Source organism: Microtus pennsylvanicus, chromosome 3 (assembly GCF_037038515.1).
Source record: "Microtus pennsylvanicus isolate mMicPen1 chromosome 3, mMicPen1.hap1, whole genome shotgun sequence".
NCBI lineage: Eukaryota > Metazoa > Chordata > Mammalia > Rodentia > Cricetidae > Microtus > Microtus pennsylvanicus.
Genome location: NC_134581.1, coordinates 45,112,754 through 45,139,428, shown reverse-complemented (window position 1 = coordinate 45,139,428; position 26,675 = coordinate 45,112,754). Strand labels below are relative to the sequence as shown.

The 26,675-nt window shown below is 42.2% G+C and overlaps 1 protein-coding gene across 1 annotated transcript in view; it reads right to left on the bottom strand.

Annotated features, from left to right (window-relative positions):
- Positions 1–722: 722 nt before the first annotated feature.
- The window catches only part of Scg3 (secretogranin III), a 36,894-nt gene continuing 10,941 nt past the window's right edge, over positions 723–26,675 (bottom strand). The window contains exons 7-12 of the mRNA XM_075965226.1: positions 22,655–22,832; positions 19,312–19,428; positions 16,943–17,026; positions 14,848–14,985; positions 5,098–5,178; positions 723–1,293 (exon numbers count right to left, since the gene is read on the bottom strand). Of these exons, the coding sequence (XP_075821341.1) occupies positions 1,175–1,293; positions 5,098–5,178; positions 14,848–14,985; positions 16,943–17,026; positions 19,312–19,428; positions 22,655–22,832 (717 nt within the window). The 3' untranslated portion in view covers positions 723–1,174. The remainder of the gene's footprint in view (positions 1,294–5,097; positions 5,179–14,847; positions 14,986–16,942; positions 17,027–19,311; positions 19,429–22,654; positions 22,833–26,675) is intronic.

Genomic DNA, 26,675 nt, shown 5'->3' with positions numbered 1-26,675 from the left:
TTCTTGACTATATAAATCTTTATCTCTGTTGAGTGAGCAATAAGTGTCTGAAACCTCAATAAAGTAAAAAAAAAAAAGGAAATATAAGTAGGGAGTAAATTGTTGATTAAATTCAATTTTGTGTGTGTATGTGTATGTCATTTATGTTTTCGTGTGTGTGATTGTGTGCATATATGTGTTCATAAAGGTATGCATATATGTGAGTGTGTGTGTGTGGTGCTGAAAATTAAGTCCAGGCCTTTATGCAAGCATTCTGTCACTGCTATATTCCCAGTGCTATGCTCAGTGACTTCTGTATCCATTCTCAACCTCCTTTTTGTGTCATTGGCAGCTGTTTTTGTTGTTTGTGTATGGGGAACATGGAAGGGGCTGGAAGGAGTAAGTAGCTGGGAGACTCTAGCAGCTGTTCTCAATCTGTGGGTCTTGACCTCTTTGGGGGGTCAAACAACCCTTTCATAGGGCTCACCTAAGACCAGTAGGAGAACAGGTATTTACATCACGACTCACAACAGCAGTAAAACTGTAGCTATAAAGTAGTAATGAAAATAATTTTGTGGTTGGAGGTCACCACAATTTGAGTAACTATTTAAGGGTCGCAGCATTAGGAGGACGGAGAACCACTGGGCTAGAGAGAGGAAAGGGAGGGAGGAAAAATGATATACTTCTATTTCAATTAAAACTTTTTTTTAAAAAGAAGCTGCTGCTTCTCAGCACATCAAGACTATGAAGAAATTGGTTTATTCCAATGCCCAACAGAGAACCGCTAGCGGAAGCATCATGTAACAAACACCCAACACAGGGCTCAGGTGTCCAGCATGCCTAGAAACAGGACTTCTCAGGTCTTCAGGGAGCGTAAGACAGTGGGAAGAAGGTTCAGACTTAGTTCAACCCATTCGAGGCTTTTCCAGAGCAGCACATCCATCTCCGACTATAAAGTGTAAATCCAAGAGGAAATACGGACTCTATATACACAAACCTCAGCTTACATATGCTTTACTTTTCATAAGGAATTTATGGCAAGAGATCTCTAGTTTACCCATTTCTAAGGGATTAACTACTGTAAATTCAGCACATTCTAATACTCCTGGGAGGGTAAATTCTTAACTGCCGAATTAGTTTTTAAGCTATATTGTTTTTGCTGGAATAGCTGATAGGCTCAGGTTGCCTGGCGTCTTCACAGGCTGCTGTAGATTCGCTTGATGGCATTGGCTTCTTCCTTATCGAGGATGCCTTTCTCCACGTAAGCGTCAGCTTGCTGGTTGATAAAGTCCCTCATCTTTGAAAGGTCATAATCTAGAAAATATTATTAGAGTATTGTGAGAAAAGATAAGGAAAAAAGAAAACCCATCACAGTGTTTATTGTTAAGAGACATTTTGTGTATTTAGTGAATTTCCAGCTTTCACCTTCACAGTAGAAGATATGACGTTCTGGGTTTGGACTGTACTGTGCTGTTTAAAGTGTTTTTAGGTACCATAATATCTCTCTACTACAACCCAGGGGAATATACCATCACCAACAAGGAAACAAGTTCATAGACCAGGGCTGATGTGGGATTCCCCTCTGTATGCTATGAATATGTTTATTACCATTGGTTAATAAAGAAGATGCTTTGGCCTATTGCAGGGCGGAATATAGCCAAGTGGGAAATCTGAACAGAGATATATAAAGAGAGTAGGCAGAGTCGGAGAGATGCCATGTAGCATGGGAAACTTACCGGTAAACCACAACCATGTGGCAATACACAGATTAATAGAAATGGGTTAATTTAAGATGTAAGAGTTAATAAGAAGCCTGAGCTCATAGGCCAAACAGTGTTGTAATAAATATAGTTTCTGTGTGATTATTCGGGTCTGGGCGGCCGGGAAACCAACGTGCAGTGCAGTCTCCATTTACACAGGGCTTAGCAAAGTTCAAAGTGTATGTGGCATCTGGGGCTCTTGGAGATTGCAGATTTATACTCAGGTCTGGGGTGAGGACCCAGTCTTTGTATTTTAAATAAACTCCCAGAAGGTGCTGTTGCTGAATCAGGAATGGTCCCAAACCTCCTGCTTTCACAAGTATAGCAAAATTATGGTTAAAGGCAACCTCCAGAGCCTATGATTTCAGCTTAAGTAATTTTTTCTGTTGTTTGTTTATTTTGGATTGTTATGCCAAGTTAAGAATGTCTGTGATTTATTTCATGGCTGTTTGAATTGTGTACATGGAGCAAAAAGTCAAACCTTTCCTGTTTCCTATGTCTATCCTTAAAAATCCAGGCAAACCATCAAACCATGCACCCGAAATAAAGAGGTCCCCAAGGAAGACTGTGACATCTTTCTAAAGACCCCCACACCCTTCCCCATCTCCTTTGTTTTTCAAATATTAATTTTTGTTTCTTTGTTTGAAACGGGGTTTTACTCTGTAGTTCAGACTGGTTTAGAACTCGCTATGAAGACCAGAGATTTGAACTTGAGGCAATTTTCCTGACTCAGCCTTAGAATTACACAGATGTGACACCATGCCCAGTTTGCAATTTACATTTTGAAAAGCACAACTCCCCCCCCCCCTTAGGGCTTTATATATCCCTGCACCTGGAAGCGGGAGGCAGGAGGATCAGAAGTTCAAGACCACCGTCTACTGTCTAGCAAGTTCAAGGCCAGCCTTGGCTACTCGAGACCCTGTTTTGAAAACAAAACCCAAGAGACTTGTAGTTGCTGTTGTTTGTTTTGAGACAGGGTCACACAGGACTGGTAGCCAGCATTGGTCTTAAACTCACTCTGTAGCCTAATCTGGCCTCGGACCCTCAAGTGCTGGGATGACTGACAGGTTGTGAGCTCTCATGCTGGACACAGTGCATCACATGACTGCGTCAAGAGGTCATATGGAGCGACTGATCTCCACTAGGTTTGTGTTGGTTTCATCTATGATGTTGTACAATGGCAAAAATCCCCCAATAGCACATTTCCATACTCAGAGTGGCACATGAATACTTGGAGGAACTCCTGTGATCTAAATGATTCCAAAGCCTGAGAGGCATCGCCCTGCAGCTGCCCTGGCTGAGCCCCTGGACTCACTCTGGACCACTCACTCTCCTCACAGCCCATGAGCTTCTCTTCTCCCTTCATTTCTTCGGCTTACTTCTGCCGCATCTTTTCTTGCCTCGTATTTCTGCTCCAGTTCTTGGCCTTGTCTTGCTCTCCAGGGCCTCATTTTCAATCTTTAACCACACGGCTGATGGATGCTTTTCTTTTAAAACCACATTAGCTTCTAATTTAGGCTCCTGTGGCTAAAACTATCCCCCTCTGTGGAGTGTTCAAAGCCCCTTCCTGGCCTGGCTACCATCACTTCCTACACCTGACTGCTGATCCTCCCCACAGACACGCAGGTTCCTGAGGAAATACAGCTCGTTTCGGGAACACTATAGTCTCCTTTCCTTTCCCACCTATTAACTGTACCTATCGTTTCTTCCTCCTCAGAAGATTCTTCCTCCCTGCAGCTCGTTCCCCAACTGTTGTGTTGCCAAGATGACCAGAACTATCCTCTCAGCTCCTCAGTGTTCCTGTGCCAAAGGAGGACAATACTGAGGAGGTCCAACCAGGGCCCCATATATGGTAAACTACGTGTGTGTGTGTGTGTGTGTGTGTGTGTGTGGTTGCTGCATCTTCTTGTCCTTTGTATCTCTGGAATATTGAACAGGGTTTGGTTCCTAAATTTGTTTTATGTGAGTGAGGGAGGGACTGCCTTTGTGACCATAGAATATACTCACTATGTGCTCAGAAAATACCCGTTTAAAATACTCTATGAGCCAGGTGAGGTGTATCATATCTGTCATTCCAGCACCGAGGAGCTAAGGCAGGAGGTTTGCTGTGATTCTGACCACAGCCTGGTATGTAAAGTGAGACCCTGTCTCAGAGCAAATGGAAACAAATAATGATAATAATAAACCCTGAAGAGATCTGGGGTAAGATGGAATTGGCAAAATGTCAAAATCTGATCCCTATTCAAGATGGGTGCTGGAGACATGGATATATTATATTGTTCACTTTTTCTTTACTTGACATTTTAATAATAAAATAACAAGAAAATGCTTTGAAAAACTGATTTGAAAAAGAAAGAAATGAGGTTTTGTATTTCAACAGACTAAAAGCATACATACAAAACCTATAGAAAACCTTATACTAAATGGGGAAAATCTGAAAACATTTCTTCTACCACCTATAATGTGATAGGGTGACCAGTCTACCCACTTTTAGCCAATATAGTCTTTAAAGTCATAGTCAAAGCAATAAATCAGGATAAAGAAAGAAAAGCAACAAATACAAAAGATGGAAGTGAAATTATCTCTTTTTCAGAAGATATGATCCTACATCGAAAAGACCTTAAAGACTTTGCCGTCACTCTCGGATCTGATAAACACTTCAAAAAGCAGCAGGATACGAAATCAACATGTGGAACACAATAGAATTTCTATAAACTAATAACAAACTTATTGAGAAGAAAAGTAGACAAGGATCCCATTCATAATAGCTTCAAAAGACCATTGAGACAAAAAAGCCACCAAGTGAGACATGGCGACACACACCTTTAATTTCAGCACTGTGGAGGCAGAAAAAACAGATCTCTGTAAACTCAAGGGCAGCCTGGTCTACATGAGTTTCAGGCCTGCCATAGATACCTAACCAAGGAGGTGAAAGAAATTAGAAGATGGGAAGATGTTCTATGCTCATGAACAAGAAGAATTAATATCGTGAAAATGACTATATTACCACAAATGGTATACAGATTCAATATAATCCCCATTAGATTCCAAAGACATGCTTCACAGAACTAGAGAAAAATCTTAAACCTCACATGGAAACTCAAAAGACCCTGAATAACAAGCAGAAAGACCGATTCTAGAAGTGACCTCAACAAAACAAACAAGCAAACAAAATTATTCTTCTCTATCATAACTTAAAAACCAAAAGAGAAGTGGTGGGTATATCCCCCATGACATCTGAGAGTCTGAGTTTGAGAGGAGATTTTAACTCAGTCAATTTGACTTCAAGGATTGTAGTGTAAAAGGAACCCTGGGGAAATGGGCGAATTTGTGATGTACAACCACGGCAAGCCCTTACCTTCTTTGTTGCCTTTTTTGTTGTGTTTCTTCAACCATTCGATGTTTTTTCTAATGGCTTCCAAATAGGCTTCTGTTTTCCCTGGAAAAGGCAGGAGAGTCAGATTAAATATAAAACTTCACTGTGCCTCTTCTTCAAGGCCACAACAATGTTCAAAACCATAGATACTAAACTTGTAGAACAATAAGTCTCTATTTAAGTGTGCACACATTTGCTCATGTGTAGGGAGTTTTCAAAGACAACATTGGGAATAAGATTCCAGACACAGACCACGTTGGGAAGTATTAAGAATGGTGAGTTATGCAGCACACAAATTTAGTTTGATGTCTGTGTAGGCCTTTTTTTAAAAGATTTATTTAGTTTTTAATTGTGTGCATTTGTGTGTGTCTGTGGGTGGGTATGTGCATGTGTGAATTCAGTTGTCCATGGAGACCAGAAGAAAGCATAAGATTCCCTGAAGCCGGATTAAAGGCACTTCTGAGCCATCTGACACGGGTTCTGGGAACTGAACTCAGGTTTTCTGCAATAACACTATATGCGCTTAGCTGCTGGGCCATCTCTCCAGCTTCTGCTTAGACATTTCGATTCCATTTCCCAGATCGATGTGTCCCCATGATTCTTAGATTAAATAATTTCAGGTTAGGGATGGTTCTTGTGAGGAGCAGTCTCAAGTCAAAGCACGGGTTGGAATGGCAGGTGTTTGCCACCTCCATCTGTTGAAGATTCACAATCTCTGGCTGTAGTCTCTCTTGCAACTCTAAGCCCAGTTTTGAGAGGGTCTAAGTCAACATGCAGATGAGAAGGTTGGACCAGGCCTTTGGGTCTGTCAGGATGATGAACTTCTGAACCAAATTCTAATAAAACTCCTTTAGATATACGGATATACTGAATATAAAATTATACAGACAACTCTTGGCAGAGTTTCCCAGGATAACTGAGCACTGGCTCTGAGATACCATTGGCACTCATGTCTGGAAGGAGGTATTATTACCTTAAGAATGGGAACTCTGAAGTTTGACTAAGGCCACGAAACAAGAGCATTGGAATTTGGACTGTGTTGCTTGGATTCTCATATGTGCACCATCTGAAAGACCAGATCCCACCATCACACGCGGACAGTGAGATAGCTCGGCCGACACTGAAGCTATCTATCATCTCTATTGATATGAACTCTCCATGTTCAAAGTGTAGCAAGACACCAGGTAGCTTCCCCCTCTCTCTTTCATCTAACAGCGGAGTCCTTGAGAGTCCAGAACCTCTGTAGAGCTGGTTGTCCAGCTGCTGTGTGGCAATGCCATCAATCTGTGGCCACCTTGAACCCTGATGCCACTAGTGACTGCAGAGCTCTGTCTGCTCTAGCCGGGCCATGTGCTTACCATGTGCCACAGGTTGTTCTTCCTGCTCCAAAATGCATTCCCATCCACCCTTTCCTCTCAACAACTTTTTGAGGCAGCCCTAACATCATTGCTTAGTTCACAGATGAAGATGCTGAGGCACAGAGAGAGTAAAGCAATATCACATATATACATATGTTCGTTGTAGAGCCGGGACTGCGCTTCGGGATTCTGATGACAGTCCATGTGCAGTGTATCACTGCCTTAAGACCTGCCAGGGTTATATTTCCACAGTTGCATTTAAGAGGACTCTCTGGACAGCTTTCTTCCTGGCCCGAAGCCCACGCAGACTTCATGATTATGACTTCATGCTATCAAGTTCCCAATGAAGTGCCGAGAAACTTCTATGGGAAAGGGATAAACGGACAATAAAAGAGACTTGCCACAATTTTTGGCCCCTTTTCGCTGTCTTCACCTATGCAAGAGCGGCTTTGGTTTCAATGGTTTGTTTCTATGAATGCGAGGCTTGTTTGCACGAATGTCAGGTGAAGGGGCTGGCAAGATGGCTCAGTGGGTTATAAGCACTTGCTTCAAAAATCTGATGGCCTGGGTTCGATTCCGAGAACCAATGTGAAATGGGAAGGAGAGGACTGGTAATTGAAACCTGTCCTCTGATCTCCACACACCCTGCCTCATAAACAATAACACATGTAAAGCAATATGAGTCAGAACACATACAAAAGAATGTCCCGGGTTAGTGTTAACAATTCAGTACATGGGTGTTGGTGCTGTTCGTTACTTGTTATAGAGTTGACCAGCAGGATTTGGTAGGTTTTCTTATTGATTTATTTGAGACAAGGTTTCTCCATGATTCCTGATTGGTCTGGAACTTCCTACATAGACCAGGTTGGTCTCCAACTGGTGGCTATCCTCCTGCCTCTGCGTTCTGTGTATTGGGATTATGGTGTGAGCCTCCATCTGGATTTAGTAATATAGTGATTTCTATTTCAAAATAATTTAGTTAGATGAGGCATTTTGAACAAGGAAAGAAATCTTAGTGCAGTGTAGTCTACTTCAAACTTAATTCTTCTTATAAAGAGTTTAAATCAAGTTAGTGATCTTCATATGATGTATTTTAATAAATAGATAACAATTTGTCATTAGAATATTAGATAATTAGGGCTTCTGAAACTTTTGAGTACATCTTAATTATATATTCTGCTTTAAATAATTAGAAATAATTCAAAGCATTCTTTTGAAAATCTAATCTTTGATATTGTATTATAATGTGGAAATCTTATGTGAGAAAAAGAAAATCAATGCTTATTCACTATTTAAATACTACATTAAAAATGCTGAATTATGAAGGCTAAAATATTTTGAGGGCCTGAAAATGGCATGTAGTTCAGTTGAGAGGTTTTGCCTAGAATGTAGAAAGCCCCAGGTTCTATCCCCAGCAACACACAATTTGGTAATTCCTGCTTGTAATCTTAGCACTTGGGAGGCGGAGGCAGGAGGATCTGGAGTTCAAGGTCATCCTCAGTTACCTAGTGAGTTCAAAACCAGCCTGGAATATATAAGACCTGGTGGGAGCATGCGGGTTCACAATTTTATCCCAGCACTTGGGGCAGAGAGGCAGAAGGGCAGATAGTTAGAATGGCAGAGGGTCTCCCTGAATTTGAGGTCAGACTGGTCTACACATTGAGTTCCAGGACTGCCAGAGCTTCACAGTGAGACCCTGTTTAAAAACAAACAAACAAACAACAACAACCCAGCACACGTTCTCCACCTTGGAGTCCTTCCCATTTAAAGATTTATTATTATTCTCTCTCTCTCTCTCTCTCTCTCTCTCTCTCTCTCTCTCTCTCTCTCTCTCTCTCTCTCTCTTTCCCGTACAGGGTTTGTCTGTAGCTTTGGAGCCTGTCCTGGAACTAGCTCTTGTAAGACCAGGCTGGCCTTGAGCTCACAGAAATCCGCCTGCCCCTGCTTCCTGAGTGCTGGGACTAAAGGCCTGTGCCACCACCGCCCGGCTTTAATTTTTATCTTATGTGTATGAGAGTATTTCTGCATGTATGTAAATGCACTGCGGGCCTGGTGCCCCTGGAGGCCAGAAGAGAGCATTCCAGGTGCTGGGAATGGAACCTGGGTATTTGGGAAGAGCAGCTACTGCTCTTAACCGCTGAGCCCCCGGGCCTCCTTTTATTCACCTATGATAACAGGACAGCTCTCAACTGATAGACAATAAAATGGATCAGTACTTCAGCCTTATGTTCCTCGGTCATGTCCACACAGCCTCCTCAGTGCTTCTAAGTCTCTGTTGCCCACTGACGAACCCTGAAAATTAACACATATCTAGAGGTAAGAAATCAAGTATCAGCCTCTTAATACATAACCCTGAGCTTATTCCAATGTGTGGCAAAGTCTGGCAGCCAACGTCACCAGATCTGAGTCCTCCACACATTTCCTGGGACACGGGTGAAAGTGGGGATGAAGTCAGATGTCCTCTGCTCCTGGAGAGGAGCAGCTGGTTTTTATTTACATTTTCTCTTCCCTGAGCTGCAAAGTAAACCTTTTATTTATGCAGTGTGCGCTGAAAGCCCATGAGAGTCCACTTTGGAACACTGAGCTGTGTGTGTTTTTTTTTTCCAATTTATTTCAGCAGTCCTTGGAAAAAAATAGCTCGTGGCTGAGGTAATATGGCATGAGCCTTAAAACACATGCTGAAGTAGATGGGAGAGAGCCAGAGTCAAGACGTAGGCCTGCTTCTCTGGCTGTTCTGGTCCTCAGAACATAAGAGACCCTAAGAGGAATATCCCTTCATACACATGGCCTTGTTGGCCCTGATGTACTATCCTGACCTCTTCCTGCCCTGAACAAAAGCATAGAAATCCATATGGTTGATCTACTGAGTACTGCAGACATTAGAACTTTAAGAACATTTACAACACAAATAACAACAAAAGACCCCCTCTCCTGCCCCCCTCCCCAAATGGGCCAGCAGATAAATGCACTGGCTGTCGAGCCTGATGGCCTGAGTTCAATCCCCTGATCCACGTGGTGGAGGGAGAGAACTGACTCCCGAAAACTGTGCTTTGACCCCTGTGTGCCTGCTATGGTATGTGTGCTCCATAAAGAAATTAATGACAATAACACAAGTATTTGTAAAGACTTGTTTTCTGTAATGCTCAAAACGGTGTCACTATTACATGTTTACAGTTTTGAACTGCACATCTCAAAGCAACTGGCACAACACCAGCAAGGGTCAAAAAGCCACTGACTGAGAATGTAACTCTGTTGAGTTCATGCCTAGGATGCACGAAGCCCAGGTTTGATCCCTAGCACCACGTGCGCTGAAACGGTGATGCATTTCTGTAATCCCAGCACTCAGGAGGTCACGGTCACCCTCAGTTACACAGGGAGTCTGAGGCCAGCTCGGGTATGCGAGAGGTTATCTTGAGAAAAGAAGGAGGAGGAATAAAGACAGAAGAAGAAAACAGAAAGGAGGGGAGAAGAAGGAGAAATATAATTTCTCCACAGGGATAGTATTTTAAATGGCCACAGGATGCCGTTATAAACATCGGAAGGCCCTGGATTAAGAGTCGGGGTCATGGGTTCAAGGCCCAGTTTTACTCCTCTTTGGCCATGAGCTCTTACGTTAGTCAGTTCATTTCTTGTGTGTTGCTTTACTGGTTTGTTAATTAGGGGGTGGATTCTGGAGAGGCAATTTATGGTTTTACATAGGAGGAGACACTTCCTTTGATGTCCTTCAGAAACGTAGGTTGAAGCAAGTCTCCCGGGTTTGCCTGAGCTCCCATCTCGCTTGCCAGCTCACAGGAGACCATACTCTAATGAGTCTAACAGAGCGACTTGGGACCTGAGTGGAGGCATGTAGTTGTCTGTTGCTTACAAAAGGATCCACGTGAGCTGTCAGTTTATAAATCAAATAGCCTGACTTTTCTATAAAACAGGGGTGGGAAAGGGAAGTTGTTCAGGTGAAAGTCACCTCAGAGGCCTCCCATTTTCAGCTTAGTTCCAGTATCTACTTAGAAACATGACAAATGGTTTCTAGAATGAGCTTATGGTGCTACAATGCTTATCTCATCCCTTGGATGAGTTTTCAAAAGATTTTTTAAGGGGCTGGAGAGGTTTCTGAGTAGTTAAGAGCATTGGCTGCTCTTCCAGAGGACTCAGGTTCCATTGCTAGACCCCAGATGGTGATTCACAACCATCTGTAACTTCAGTTCCTGGTATTGGATGCCCTCTTCTGGCCTCTATGGGCACTCAGTCACACACACACACACACACACACACACACACACACACACACACACACACACGAGTCCCATAAAAATGAATTAATTAATTAAAAAAATATTTTCAGTGACTCGTACATCAAGAGTGAGTAAGTAAACATCCAGCTGGCAGAAGGAGCAGCTCTTAGATAATGGAGTGTTTTAAACGACATTCCTTTGGTCTCCAGAGAAAAATTAACAAGTTTCTGGATATGGTTAGAATTAGGACGAAGTTTTCATTATTGGCATACTCCTAAATTTAGAAATAACTATTGAATTATACAAATAACTTTACCCATCAAAAATAATCATGTTAAAAATATTCTTAATCCGTGTCAGGTGTGGTGATTCAAATCTATATTCTCAGCACTGGGGAGGTAGAGATGAGAGGATCAGGAGTTTGAGGCCAGCTTCAACTACATAGTAAATGGAAGTTCAGTCTGGACTATCTGAGACCCTATCATAAAAAGCCAAAATAAATAAATACAAATAAATAAAAAACATGAGCTCCTTTAGAAAACAATAGCTTAAATAATCTAACTTATATTCAAAAGTAAAATGAATTATTTTTCATTAATCAATAAATAAAATGTGTAGCTGGGTGGTGGTGATGCACACCTTTAATCCCAGCACTCGGGAGGCAGAGGCAGGCAGATCTCTGTGATTTAGAGGCCAGCCTGGTCTACAAGAGCTAGTTCCAGGACAGGCTCCAAAGCTACAGAGAAACCCTGTCTCAAAAATAAATGAATGAACGAATAAATAAATAAATAAATAAAATGTGTTATTTCTGTGGTAAAAATTAAATTTGATTTAACATTTTAATTTTTGTTTATGAGCGTCTGTGTGAAGGTATGCCACAAGTGTGCTCATGCCTAAGGAGGCGAGAAGAAGACATTGGGTTCTCTGGTGCTGTAGTTATGGGTGGTGCTGAGCCACTGATGTGGGTGCTGGGAGTTAGACTCTGGTCCTCTGCAAGTGCAGCAAGTGCTCTTAACTACAGAGTCAGCTCTCCAGTCCCTAGACTGGATTAGACTGGATTTTCAGGAAACAGAATGTATGTAGGCACGTTTTGTAAAGTGAAGTGATATAAGCCTAGGGATATTGTTGTTGCTACACACACACACACACACACACACACACACACACACACACACACACACGTCCAGAATCTGCTTGGCATGTTTAAGGCTTGGCATGGTTAAGAAATATTTACTATGACTATATGGGACCATCACCTCATACTCCAAAACCAAAAGAGACACTCTGCTAACATTCTTGCCAGTGTGTCCTTAAATTATTTCCTTAAATGCTTTTAACTGAGCCATTACCTTATTCTATGTGCCACTCTGCAGTGCCTCCAACTTTCTCTCTGAGGAAAGCCTGCACTCCACGTACGTGCTCACCGTGCTCGCCGTCCAGTGGGATGTGTGTGCATGTGCATGGCTTTTGCCTGCCTATGTAGAGAGGTAAGAATATCTCTGCCAGGTATGGTGGCTCACGTCTTTAGTTCCAATACTTAGAAGGCTGAGCCAACAGGACTGTTACAAATTCAAGGCTAGACTAGGCTACATAGTGAGTTCCAAGTCAACTAGGGTTAAAGACCCAGTATTTAAAGAAAGAAAGAGAAAAAAAGAGAGAAATAGAAACCCATCAGTCTTGCCTTCAACCACATTCATGCCCCATTTTAAAGTTGTGGGAACTTTAAGGGGTGGTGGTGGGAGACACATTCAATAGGGATGGTGGGACTCCAGCTTATACCTTCTTCTTCCCCTTGAAGGGAGTGACTTTGCTCTGTCAGGGCTCCTCCTATGATGTACCACCCACCACAGGCCCAAAGCAACAAGACCAAAAGATGATGGACTGGATCCTTTCAAACTGTGAGCCAAAACCCAACCTTTCTCTTTGCGAGTCTCAGGTGTTTCGCTATCGTGAGAGAAAAGTGGCTAACACACATTCATATTCTACATAGTCAGTCGGTACCACCCACCATTCATGCTCCATTTTCAGTGTTTCCTCTAAAAACAGAAAAGGCATGCCACACCCTGCCTGCAGATGCTTGCACAGCAACACAGGGTGCCACCTTCAGCACTCAGTGTGCTGCTTACGAAGGTTAAAGGACTTACTGTGTGGTTGCTGTGCTCCTGGGGAATATGACCTTTGCACATGAAGGAATAAGAGAAGGAAAGAAGGGAGGGAGGGAAGAAACAGAATTCCTTGAGGGAATTGGTTTCAAGTCTTGTGAAAAGCAAATCTGGAGTGGATCTAGAATATCTTGTTCGCAGAAACTGAAGATGGGGTGCTAAGAGGACAATGGTGGAATTTTAAGGGGTTCCTACTATCATACTATGCCATTTTTCCATAAAATCATCATTAATCAACAAGAATGGAAAAGCAATGTAAAATAGTTAACAGCCAGACATGGTGGCACATGCCTTCAATCTCAGCACTGCAGAGGCTGAGGCAGGTGGATCTTCGTGAGTCTGAGGTCAGCCGTGGTCTACACAGTGAGCTCCAGGCTAGCCAAACCTACATAGATTCTATCTTAAAAAATTTGAAAAAAATGTTAACAAATATAGGGCCAATGAGATATCTCAGTGGTTAGAGTTACTGTCAAGCTTATGAGTTTGTTCCTTGGATCTCACATGGTAGGAGGAGAGACAAGCTGCCCTCTGACCACCCGTGTGTGCTGTCATATGTGTATGTACACATGTGTGTGTTCCCCACTAAATAAATGAGTAAACAAACAAAAAACAAATAAATAAATGTAAGAAATGTTAAAGAGCTATGGCATAAGCATGAGGGACCAGGTAATCATATATCAGAGCATAGAAGAGAAAGCAAAGCCCACCCCACCCCACCCACTCATTACCACGGGAAGTTATACGGAGCCAGTGTAGAGTCCAGTTAATGTTATGTTCTTAGATGACAACTTAGCTGAGTTCCAATTCCTCTCCCCCAGGAGAGAGAACTGACCCACTTCCACTCTCCTCTCTTCCTGAGGAATAAAATGTCCAGATGAACCTACTAATGAGACACTGGTATGACCTAGCAGGCTCCAATTATACCAAAGAGGTCAACATTTCTTAGCAACAGAAAGGTAAAACAGGGTCAAGCATTTCTGCCCAACTTCTGATAAAGAAGCAGTATTTCAAACGAGGTATCTCGAGACATAGGGATATTATTTTTCTGTGGAGTAACTATGAAACTTGTAATAAAAGGGGCTTAAACCATGAGCGTACCACAGAATCCACATCCTGCCCCAATCAAAAGTTTTAGCAATTTAGAACATAAAGCGCCATTAAGTCTTTTTCCTGGAGGGAAGTTGGTTTCTGGGAAAGCTTGAAAACTCCTAAGAAGATGTGAATTTTGTGGGCCATAGATACATTTATTTTTAAAGCAAATTGATCCATTGAATTTGTGATTTTTATCAAGTTCTTAAAGATATTTCCAGGCTGCATCCCTTCTTGAGTACAGAGTTTGCTTTGTTAAACCCAGACTCTTGAGTGATGTGGCTGAATAAGCTGTGTTGTGATTATTTAGAGAACTATAAAACAAGTTAAAGAAACAGTGCTCATGCCTGGAATTCTAGTACACAGGAGGCCGAGGCACGAGGGTTGCCATGAGTTTGAAGCCAGCTTGGACTACACAGAGAGTTCTAGATCAGTCTGGACTAACGTGTCTTAAAACACTAAGCCAAACCAGTTCATTAAAATGTGGAATTGTAAACTCAGTACATCCTTTCTTGTCTAAAGAAATCAATAAATATTGCTCAATCAATTAGGATTATAAACTGAACATTACAAAAATACATAAATGACTGCAGATATTCCCTTAACCATGAATATCCCTTCCTAAGTACAACAGCCCAATGAAAAATGAAACCAACTTGCCACACCAGAAGACTGAAGACCATTAAAACACACTGCTATTCAAGCCCAGGTGTCACATGCTAATCTTAACTTTGCAGACTGTACTGTGTGGGCTTGATGTTGGATCACCCCACTCTGCAAATCTTAGCTATGCAGATTTGCTGTGGGGGGCTTTATTTTGGACCGCCCTACTTGAGTGTTGAAAATTTCTGCTTCCCCAATTTCATTGCCAACGCAGAGCTGGTAGATCCGTACCTTTGGCTTCATCTGTCTTTCCTCCAAGGTTGGAGTTAGCATCTTTCGTAGAATCCTTCAGGGTTCCATATTCCTTTTCCATCTTGGCGGCTTCTTCCTTGGTGCTGTCGGTTTCTTCGTGACTCTTCTCTGATGGCACTGTGATCAGAGAGTACATGGTGTTTATGACACCATTTCCTGCCTTTCTTAATTCTTCATGCAGAACAAACTTCATTTAAAAGATAAAGTTTGAGGTTATGTTATAGTTTTTGAATTGGAAGGGATTTCTGTGGTTATCTAATCCAACCCTCTACTATCATTTCACAGAAGGGGAAACTGAGGCCCCAGGAAGAAAGAGATGCTCGGGGTCACCCACTGAGCTAAGAAGCAGGGCCCAGACTCATAGCACTCCAGATTGTGCAGGGGACACTCTTCCTTCAGCCACACTGTCATCAGAGAGCGATTGCTTGTCTTGTTTATTATTATTATATTAGAGATTGGCTTTCACTATGTTGTCCTTGAACTCCTAGCTCAAGCAATCCTCCTGCATCAGTCTTCAGAATAGCTGGCATGTACAATCAAAGCTGGTTATGTGTCTGACTTCCCTCCCTCCTTCCTTCCCTCCCTCTCTGAGGAGGACTTTGGCTGGTGATCAAACCCAGAGCCTCATGAATGCTAGGCAAGTGCTCTACCACTGAGTTATACCCTCAGTCATATTTATTCTAACTTAGTTAGTGTTGACAGTCATCCGGGATGTGCTATATAGGTCTTGGTTACAATAACATTAATTTATTTTTTGAGACAAGATCTCATGCAGTCTAGTTTGGCCTTGAACTACCAACCCTCTTGCTGTCTCTGACCTCTTGAGTTCCTGGCACTGGAGAGGCAAATACAGGGGGATTTCTGGACTTGCTGGCCAGTTAATGTAGCCAAATATATGAGCTCCAAGTTCAGTTAAAGATCATGTCTTAATAAATAAAATGAAAATCAATAAGGATGCCACTTGATGTTGACTTCTGGTGTCCACACAGACACATAATATATATATATATGTATGTATATATGTGTATACATATATATATCCCATTTGAAGGCTAAACATGAGAGGTAAAATGCCTCCCTAGCAAGCATGCAGGGCTGCCTTTGAGCCCTAGTAACAAGACCAATTAAAAAACTCTGCATGAAAGCATCATCTTAAAGGGTACAGCATCGCCAACATGTATATAATATCTGTGCTGGGGGAAAATGATTAAACCATAAGAATCCAGAGCCTGCAATCTTTTCTCTTTTTGTCCCTGCCCCCTTGAGAGGAAGATTCTTCACACAGCTCAGTTCTGTGCTGTTTGCTGGGCAGAGCAGGGTTGTGGGTGGAAGAGAAACAGAAAAGGGGCATATTGTGGAGGAGCACAGAGGATCCCCGAGGGGTGGGATGATCTGGGGTGGGACCATGGAGAAGAGATGTGGGGGCAGTGGGGAAGGACAGATAGCCTGGGATGGTGGTCTCAAGAAGTGTTAAGAAAGAGACACAAATGGAGGCTTTTTTTGTTTTGTTTTGTTTTTGTTTTTGTTTTTCAAGACAGGGTTTCCTCTGTAGCTTTGGAGCCTGTCCTGGAATTAGCTCTTGTAGACCAAGCTGGCCTCGAACTCACAAAAATTCGCCTGCCTCTGCCTCCTAGTGCTGGGATTAAAGGCGTGCGCCACCACAGCCTGGCTACAAACGGAGGCTTTAATAGAGGATTCACTGCTTTGTAATCAACTACCCCCAAAGAGTGTTTATTACCTACCTACATAACTTTTTTTTTTTTAGCACTAGAGGTGTGGCTCGATGGCAGAACGCTTGCTTTCCACACTGAGGCTCTGTGTTCAATTCTCAACCCAAGAAAAAACAACAAAGAAGACCCCAAATGAAAGAACTTTTCCATGCTTTTGGCGGTACGAATTCTCTGTTATGACAGACTCTGAAGTAGTCAAGGTTACATGTGGTTATTACTATGTTTGAAGTTGTGATTTTAAAATGTTTTGAGATCTATAATGCTCTGTTACTCTTTACCACTAAAGCAGCTATTCTTTCAGCAGCTGGGAAAAATAAAACCCGCCCCAGGTAAGTAAATCCTACCTGGGGAAAGCTTGCTTTTGCTGTCAGTGCTGTTTTTTTCCAGCTTGTTCTTGGTCTGCAGAGCAATTGTTTCATCCAAGTTTTCTAGAAAGAAGAGAAGAAATATGCTTTAATTTCCTGAGAAATGATATTAAACGTTCACTCCCATATGGGGTGATTATGGGTGTGTGCCACAACTCCTGTTTTAGATTTTTATTTATTCATTTTTACTTTTAATGTCCTTTCAAGCAGAGTCTTATTCTACCCGAGGCTGACCTGAGACCTTCTCTGAAGCCAAGGCTGGCTTCCAACTCCTCTTTGATCCTCCTAACGCTATCATCCCTGGTGCTGGGATTACAGGCTCCAGCCACCATGCCTGGCCAACTGGCTTAGCCAGTAAGCACTTAATTTTAATGACTTCCCACTTAAGTAGCAACTTGTGGTTAGTGGTTACCATGTAGACACTTAGCTTCAGGTAGCAGCAGGAACAGCTGCTTACACAGAAGCCTCTGCAGTGTCTTTGACCTAATTCCGCAGGAGAAATGACAGCACAGACTTCCCAAGTCACACGCTTGACATTGTCCTGAACAATGCCTGCTCTACTATTAGAACCTGTGGGCTGTGACCTATTTAGGGTCACATATTGAATATCCTATATATCAAATATTTATATTGCATTGTGTAACTGTAGAGTTTCTCAACCTGTGGATCATGACCCCTTCGGGGTCAAACGACCCCATTTACAGGAATTGCCTAAGACAGAAAGCACATTACAATTTATAACAGTAGCAAAATTACAACAAAATAATTTTATGGTTGGGGGGTCACCACAACATGAGGGACTGTATCAAAGGGTTGCAGCATTAGGAAGGTTGAGAATCACGGTGTTAGAGGAATAGAGTTGGTTGGACAACACCAACTGTAATCTGAACACATTTCTTTTTAAGACAAAGAGAATAGGTAGACTCACATACATACCTACGCAGACAAGACATCTAGAAGACTGTAAATCAAAATGTTGTGAGGGGATTAGTATCAAGGAGTCATTTTAACTTTCTTTTGCATTTTTTTCTTTTTCTTTTTTTTTTGCCTTGAATGACTTTTTTTAAAAAACAAGAAATATGCTCTCTCTTTTTTTTTAAATAATAAAAATACAACTAGTAAAACTGTTTCTATGTAGTAAAACCCAGGGTTCATGCTGAATAATTTTGGATCATGCTGAGCAGAGTGGCATTTCTACATCTATTTTTTTCTCTTTGCCCAAAGCACATGGGTGTTGAAAAGTACTCAGGGAAACGAAAGCCCTTAAAAAATCAAAACAATTAAAAAAAAACCAAAAAAAATCAAAACAATTGAGTACTTGCATTACACAACGCATTTTAACCTTTTAAAAGGTTTAAGTATGTACGTGTATGAATATTTTGCCTGTTTGCCTGTATGTACGCCATGTATGTGCTGGCTAGTTTTATGTCAACTTGATACAAGCTAGAGTCATTTAGGAAGAGGGAACCTCCATTGCAAAAAGGCCCCCAACAGATTGGCCTGTGGTGCCTTTTCTTGACTGACGATTGACATGGAAGTGCCCGGATCACTGTGAACGGTCTCACCCCTGGGTTAATGGTACTAGGTGCTGTACGAAAGCAGACTGAGCAAGCCAGTAAGCCAGTAAGCAGTACTGCTGCAAGGCCTCTGCATCAGCTCCTGCCTTAAGTTCCTGCCTTGACTTCTGCCAGTGATTGAGTGTGACCTGAGAGTTGTTTCGTCCTTCATTTAACAGACAGAAGAAGTGAAGCCTTGCCAGGCAGTGGTAGTACATGCCTTTAATCCCAGCACTTGGAAGACAGAGACAGGTGGATTTCCGTGAGTTTGAGGCCAGCCTGGTCTAGAAGAACTAGTTCCAGGACAGGCACCAAAGCTGCAGAGAAGCCTGTTTCAACCCGCCCATCCCCTCAAAAAGGAGCAGGACCTTCTCGGTACAGCAGAGCAAGGTTCCTGTTTCCCCAGCCAGAACTCTTTCTGCTTGCCACATACAGTACAGTATTCAGAGGGGGAAATCAAGATTTAACCCAGACTTCTAAGCACAAGTAAAAAAAAATGTTAATGGGCTAAATTGTAATAAAATTGCTCCCTGGAGATTATTTTAAAGCACTAATAAGGTTTAATATAAAAAATGTGGAAGGTTTTTCTTGAAACTGAATTATTAAGATGAAAAGTCCAGAATGTCTAATTAATTTTATCTGCATGCATCATTAAGCCGAGCAACTCTGTTACCCTGGAGATCTGGGCTGCTCCGGCATAAATCATCAAATCAGTGAGGCGATTATTGCTAGATCCTTAATTCGCTTTGAACAATGAACGCGGCCATGGTAAAAATAAGGCAGAATGCTCACCAAGGTAGGAAACGCCTTCTTCTGGAGATATAGTACCATACTTGACCATCATTTTCACAAACTCGATCAGCGTCTTCATGATAGTGATCAGGGTTTCTTTCTCTTTCGCTTCTTTTTCTATGGTAAAAGAACAAGATAATTAACCAAAATCATTTTATCTCTATTACTTTATGGGTGCATGGGTGTTTGCCCTCATATATATTTGTGAACCACAGGCATGCATTCCTGCAGAGGCCGGAAGAGGGTGAGAGAAGCCCCTGGAGCTGGAGTTACAGAGGGGTGTGACCATGGTGTGGGTACTGGAAATGGAACTTGGGTCTTTTGGAAGAGTTCATTGCTCTTAGCTGCTGAGCCATGACTCCGGCCCTGATGAGAATCAAAATAATTTAAATAATATTATTATTATTATTAAAATAATAATAGACGATAGTTTTATCTTTCACTGCCAATCTATGAAGTAAGGCATAATTATTGAAATATCTTCCCCCCCTCTTTTTTTATAACAAATAGCACAAACATTTAACTCAAAAAAACAACAAAAACTAAGACACAATTGGGAATGTAGGGCAGCTTATAGCTATAAAAAACTGCTTTTTAGAAATGAACGCATGTTATCTTTCCCATGGGGCTTTAATTTCATCTGAAATATAAAGTAATAAAATAGACAGAAAAGAATTCACTTCTGGGGTAGGAATTATAGTTCCATTGGTACAGTGCCTGCTTAGTGTATATAAGGCCTAAGGCTTAAACTCCAGCACTCAATAAACCAGGCGTGGTGACTCAAGCCTTTAGTCTCAGCATTTTGGGAACTAGAGGCAGGAGGATGAGAAGTTTAAGGTCATCCTTGGACATAGTTTGAGGTCACCCTGGGTTGCAGGAGACACCACCTTAAAACAAACAAACAAACAAACCTGAAAGATAAAACAAATAAATAACATTCCACACAGTGGAGTTTAAAAAATACCAAAACCATCACAGGTTGCTGAGTTAGGGAGATGAGTTAGGAAGATACTAAAAAAGACGTGACAAATGACTTTGGTCATCCCTTGTTCAAGGGTGGGCCAGTATATTTAGCATTATGCTGACGCTCTGCACTGAGGAGAAGTGACTCATTAGAATGACACAGATTCTGAGCTGGTCATTTTGCCAACCAACCAAGATGGCTCAGACAGATCCTCCAGACCCAGCCTTGCAGATTCAAGCAGAGAGGCCGGTGCCATCTGGCCAATATCTGGACCTGAAGGACAAAGAGAATTCTCCGGGGCTGGAAGCTCATTCTATGATCACTTTATGCAGAAACCAGATTACAACTCCAGAAAATTTACCCAGTTGTTCATTTGAGGGCTTTAGCAGGGATGGGGAAAGCTGTTAGGGCAATGTGAAGCACCTGCCTAAACAGTGACAGAAGAGATTAAGATTCTCATCATTTGCAGATTATCCAGAAACTCACAGAAGCCAAATCATACAGACAGCTCTGTGCACACGTGACTGAAGAGACTGGGGAGGACGCGTTTACAAAAGAACAATTTCTCAGATGTGTTTGGGCTCTGGACTTTCTTTCATCTCATGCTCATGTGAACTCACTGGAAAACCAAAGCAGAAAATGTCTAGTAAGCAATGTCTTGAATAATTTAGAGGCGAGCAAAGAAGGCTCCCACTGAGAGAGGAAAAAGAAAGCTTTGCACAAGATTTAATATAACTGGCAGGATTTTCTCTTGATGTTTTGCTTTTTGACACCGTGCCTAGAAAACACACTAGGTAAAACAATCCAGATACAGAGACAGAGACGGCATTCTCTCAGTTCCAAACCCAAGGCTTCATTATTCATGGATTCAACTAGCTGAGGATCAAAAATATTAAAGAAAAACTATGACTGTGTTTTTACTGAGCATAGACAGGTCATTTTCTTGCCGCTGTTCTCTAAGCAATACAGTTTAACAACCATTTGTATAGCACTTCCATTGTGGTAGGCATTGTAAATAAATCAGAGATGATTTAAAGTCCATGGGAAGATATGTAATGATTATAAGAAAATACTATATCTTACTCCAGCTCCCTCTCTACCATCTCTTTCTCTTTCTCTCCCCCACCTCTGTATGTGCGTATGTGTGTGAAGGGGCTGTGTGTGTGTTACAGTAATCAAACTCAAGCCTTGTAGCATTTTATATAAAGGACTTGACTATGTGTGGATTTTGGTATCCAGAGGAGGTCCCGACACCTCTGTGCTTATAGAAAGACAGCTGCATGTGGAATTTAAAAAAGCTAAGTCGTTGAAGTGCAGAGTAGAATGTCATTGCCTAGGACTGGGTAAACCTGGGAGATGCTGGTCAAACGTACCAAGTTTCTGTTCTGTAGTGTGAAAAGTCTGGAGTCTGTGAAACTTGGCAAGTATGGCTGGTAACATTGGATACATATTTGAAATCTGCTAGATCATATCCTCACAAGAACAAGAATAAAAAAGAAGAAAGAGACAATAGCAACTATATGTATGGGTGATAGGCACAGTCATTGGCCACACCATGATGATCATTTCACAATGCAGATGAACACTAAAACACCATGTTATATGCCTATTGTATACAATTGTGTGTGTGTGTGTGTGTGTGTGTTGTGTGAGATAGGATCTTGTTATGTAGCTAAGGCTGGCCTCAAGCTCACAATGTAGACCAGGCTGGACCCATGCTCACGGTAATCCTTCTACCTCAGTCCCAAAAGAGCTAGGAATCTAGGATTATAGGGGTATACATATTAAGTACCCCTCAATAAAGATGGGAACAGAGCATCAGAGAAAGCTGAAGGGCTCAGAGCATTCGCTACCAGGCTTGATGACCCAAATCACATTCTTTCAACCCACAGCAGTTGAGAGAAAAAACTGATTTCATCGAATTGTCCCCCAATCTTTATATGTACGCTGTGGCACTCATGACCACACACAAAATAAATGAATAAATAAATGAAATTAAAAAGTCTGGTAACAAAAAAGCAGCTATAGTAAGAGCGAAGACTGAGCTGGGTCAGGGCAGGTCAGTGATTCATCTCAGCACGTGACAGATTTGGGTACCTGTACGCAGCAGATGTTCCGTGGCCGTTTACTGAACAAATAAATGAACTGTCTGTTAACGAGATTAAGTTAATCCAGAAACTCACTCCACATTTCCTGATTGCCCTTTCCATGACTAGCACACCACTTTTGAAAAAAAAAAAAGTGAAATGTTTTTCCCAGCCAACCGTGTATGTCATAGAGAACTGCACTGGGAAACCACGAACAGGAAGAAAACCACCCACACAGTTCCAAGAATTACTGTCTCATTTCCCTTCCTCACGGCCATAAAGTGGTGGTTACCTGAATCGATGCTCGTCAGTAATGCATAGAAGTTGGGGAAATACTGGAGTTCCTCAAAGTCATCTTCACTGCGGGGGTCGGTTCTCCTTTCCAAGCCGTTCGACAAGGTCAAGGTGTTAGATACGGTCTCGTCATTTTCTCTGTTAGCAAAGCCATCGTGCAGGGCTGCCGCTGGAGTCTTCAGTGAGGGGGGAAAAGACAATAGCAAATAAAGATGGTTTAGAACGAATGAAGCTCCAGGTCACTTCTCTCCTTTCAGATGGCCTCGGGGTTCCTCCTCCTTCACAAGGCCCTGCAGGTTCTAGGTAGGAGCTCCCTTGTGTGGCTCAGGAGAGACTGGACTGGGGATTTCTATGGTTCTGCTTTGGCCACGTTCCCCTCCTTGAGTCTTTCACTGAGGAGAGAGCTTTGATTCACACGGGGTGTGAATTCACATAGGGGTGGAGTGGGGTGAACCAGGAAAGCTTTCGGACTGTCCATTAGTAACTGTAGTAACACCTTGGAACTTCCAGGAGATTTTTGTCTCTGGATGATACATAATTTTCCCCCCTTCCCAGACCTGATCTTTGTTCTTATTTTGGTGAAAGCTCACTTGCCGTTCGATAGACTAGACAAAAATCTAAGAGATTTTCTTTTTCCTTTGTTTCTCCATATCTGATCTATCAGTATCCTTGTTGGCTTTACTTTCAAATCTTATGGCAATTTTTACATCTCTTTCTCCAGTAACCCATATTCGTCCACGCAGTCCTTCACGCCCCCCTTCTAACTGGTATACCACCCATCGCAAATGTCTTCTCAGTTCAGTGTCTTATGCCCTGTGGACCGAAGTATCTTTCTAGCAATTTGATCTTTAAAGACTTTGCTTAAAATCTACCACAAGAAGGCCAGAGATGAATCTGGGTTGGTAAAGTGCTTGCTTTATGAACACAAGTGTCCCAGTTTGATCACAGAATCCACATTAAAAATAAAAGTTGATGGGACTGGAGAGACAGCTCAGTAGTTAAGAGCACTGACTGCTCTTCCAGAGGACCCAGGTGCAATTCCTAACACCCACATGGCAGCTCACAACTGTCTGTAACTCCAGGATCCAACACCCTCATATAGACATACATGCAGACAAAGTTCTAATGCATACAAAATAAGAATAAATAAATTATGTTAAAAAAATAACAAAATAAAAGTTGATCCCAGTGGCACACGCTTGTAATCCCAGGGCTAGGAAGGTGGAAATAGGCAGATTTCTTTGGCTTGATGATAACTATCTTACTTTGCTTGCTGAGTTCCAGTCAGTGGGAGACCCTGTTTCAAAAAAAGGTGGACGGTGCCTGAGAAATAGCACCCCGGGTTGTCCTCTGGTCTTCACATTCATGCATGCTGACATGGACATGTGCCTGCATGTAAACATACCCACATGTACCTGTGCACATGCATACATACACACACAAATACATACACACACATACTCCTGCTATGCTATGGCTTGGATATGGCTGATTCTTGTAAAAATTCACATTGAAATTTGAATTAAGGGGCTGGAGAGATGACTGGTTGTTCTTCCAGAGATCTGGGTTCAATTCTACACCCACATGGCAGCTCACAAATGTCTGTAAATCCAGTTCCAGGGGATCTGAAGCCTTCATACACACACCCATGCAGGCAAAATACCAATGACATAAAATAAAAATAAAGAAAAAAAGAAATTTCAAATGCCAATGAAAAGGTGTTGAAGACAGGGTCTTTGAGGGCCTTTGAGACATAGCAAGTTAATGTAGGCTCCTCCCTCAGGAAGGGATTAATGTTTATGTTGGTTTGAATGAGATGTTTCCTTTAGTCTTGGAGATTTGAATACCTGCTTATGGTTTAAGACGTGAACTTTCAGCTTGCTGCTCCAGCCTCTGTGCCTGCTGCCACCTTGGGCTCCAGCCTCTGTGCCTGCCTGCAGCCTTGGGCTCCCGCCTCCCTGCCTGCCTGCCACCTTGTTTCCTCATTGTAATGTGATGTGTTCTTAACACTCTGGAACTGTAAGCCCAAATAAACTCTTCTTTTGTAAGTAGCTGTGATCATTGAGTGATGTGGGACTCCCCTCTGTATGCTGTGAATACTTTTGGTTAATAAAGAAGCTACTTTGGGCCAATTGCAGTGCAGAATAGGGCAAGGTAGGAATTTCAAGCAGATAGAGGAGGAGAGAGTAGGCAGAGTCAAGGAGATGGCATGTAGCTGCCAAAGGGGAAAGATGCCTGGAACCTTACCAGTAAACTATGAGCATCGTGGTAAAATATAAAATAATAGAAATGGGTTAATTTAAGAGTAAGAGCTAGCTAGAAATATGTTTCTTAATAGCTTAATAATGCTTAAGCTATTGGCCAAACAGTATTGCAATTAATATAGTTTCTGTGTGATTATTTACAGTCTGGGCAGCCAGGAAACGAGCTAGCAGCTTCTGCCTACAGCAGTGTTTTATCACAGAGATAGAAAAGTAACTATACTCGGCTTTTCGTGAGGGACCCAGGCAGGACAGAAGATAGGGCCAATTCAGAAGACATGAGGAAGAAAACCCATCACTGGGATCTGCTTTGACTTTCTGACTGGCAGAGTCAAGGAACTTAACAGAGAAAGCCCAAATTGCCAACAGAGATACCGGCATGTTAATGACCTCTCAAACAGGGGGTTAAAATGATTACTTAGGGCTAGAATTTTTGTTAATTTAATACCCCTTTCCCATCTCTAAATCTAAATAATACGCCTCATAAAAGCACCTTGTGGTTCATTTATAACATGAAACATGAAAATTGCATCCTTTTTTCACCCTGACTTAAAAAGACCCAGGGTCATAGACACAGCCCTGGCAAAGACACACAAATGTGACTGTCAGGGAGCGTTGCACTCATATAAGTAGGCGTGCACTGTCTTTTTCCCTATGATTTTTCTATCTAAACAGTTAATGTGTTTGCTAACTTGGCTTCATTCTGACTTGTTCTGGGATTCTTTTCTGAGCTGCAGTCAAGGCTCTGGCTTTACCTGAGCGGAGGTCTCTAGGGGAAAGGGTGCTCCTTGGGCAGCTGGTGGCTGTGCTAGGCTGTGTCTCTCCACTGTTGACAAGACTGGGCTAGGCAAGGCTAGCTACTGTGTGGGAGAGACTTGTGAGAGAGACTTGTTAAAAGGTGAGTGGTACCCCTGCCCCTCTTACACATACACCTGCTTGTCCTTCCCCTTTCCCATCTCACAGGGCAAGCCACACAGGGCCTCAACTATTCCATCTTGGGCTTTTCACCTTCAAAGCTGTGCACTAAATACATTTATTTTCCCTTTTTAAAGAAAAGATTTATTTATATTTATGTGTGTGGGTGTTTTGCTTGCAAGTATGTCTGTGCACCAGGTGTGTGCCTGGTAAAGGTGGAGGAGGCCAGACATTGGATCCCCTATGACTGGAGTTACAGAAGGTTGTGAGTCATGAGTCACCATGTGGGTGTTGGGAATTGAACCTGGGTCTTCTGGAGGAGAATTTAACGCTCTTAACTGATGAGCCATCCCTCCAGTCCCTGTTTCTCTTTTTAATAAATTATCTAGTCCCAAGTATTCTTTTGTAGCAATGGGAAACAGATGAAGTTAAAACCCTTTAGTATTTTCCACTGGCTTTTACAGTAGGCATCAGACTCCACATAAGACTGAGGCTCTGTGTGGTCTGGGCTGGGGCTACTCCCCAGTCTCCTCACACTGCTCTCCTTTCTCTGTCAGTCACAAGCCCTTGTTTCAGTTGCCTGGATACCCCACACACGTGACCTCTCCTGTTTACAAGTTAATCCTATTTGACTTTTAGTTTTCGGCTCAAATTGCTTCCTTAGGGAAGCCTGTTCTCAGCCTGAGTGAAGAACAGGTGCCTTTTCTCTAAGCTCTTGATGCGGTTGCCTTTACAATGACTGTTTGGAGACAATCTCATCTTCCACTGGAACTTAACCTTTGTGGGAGGAGAGATTGTGTCTTTTTAAATTAGCATGGCACTCTTAGCACCCTATGGTACTCT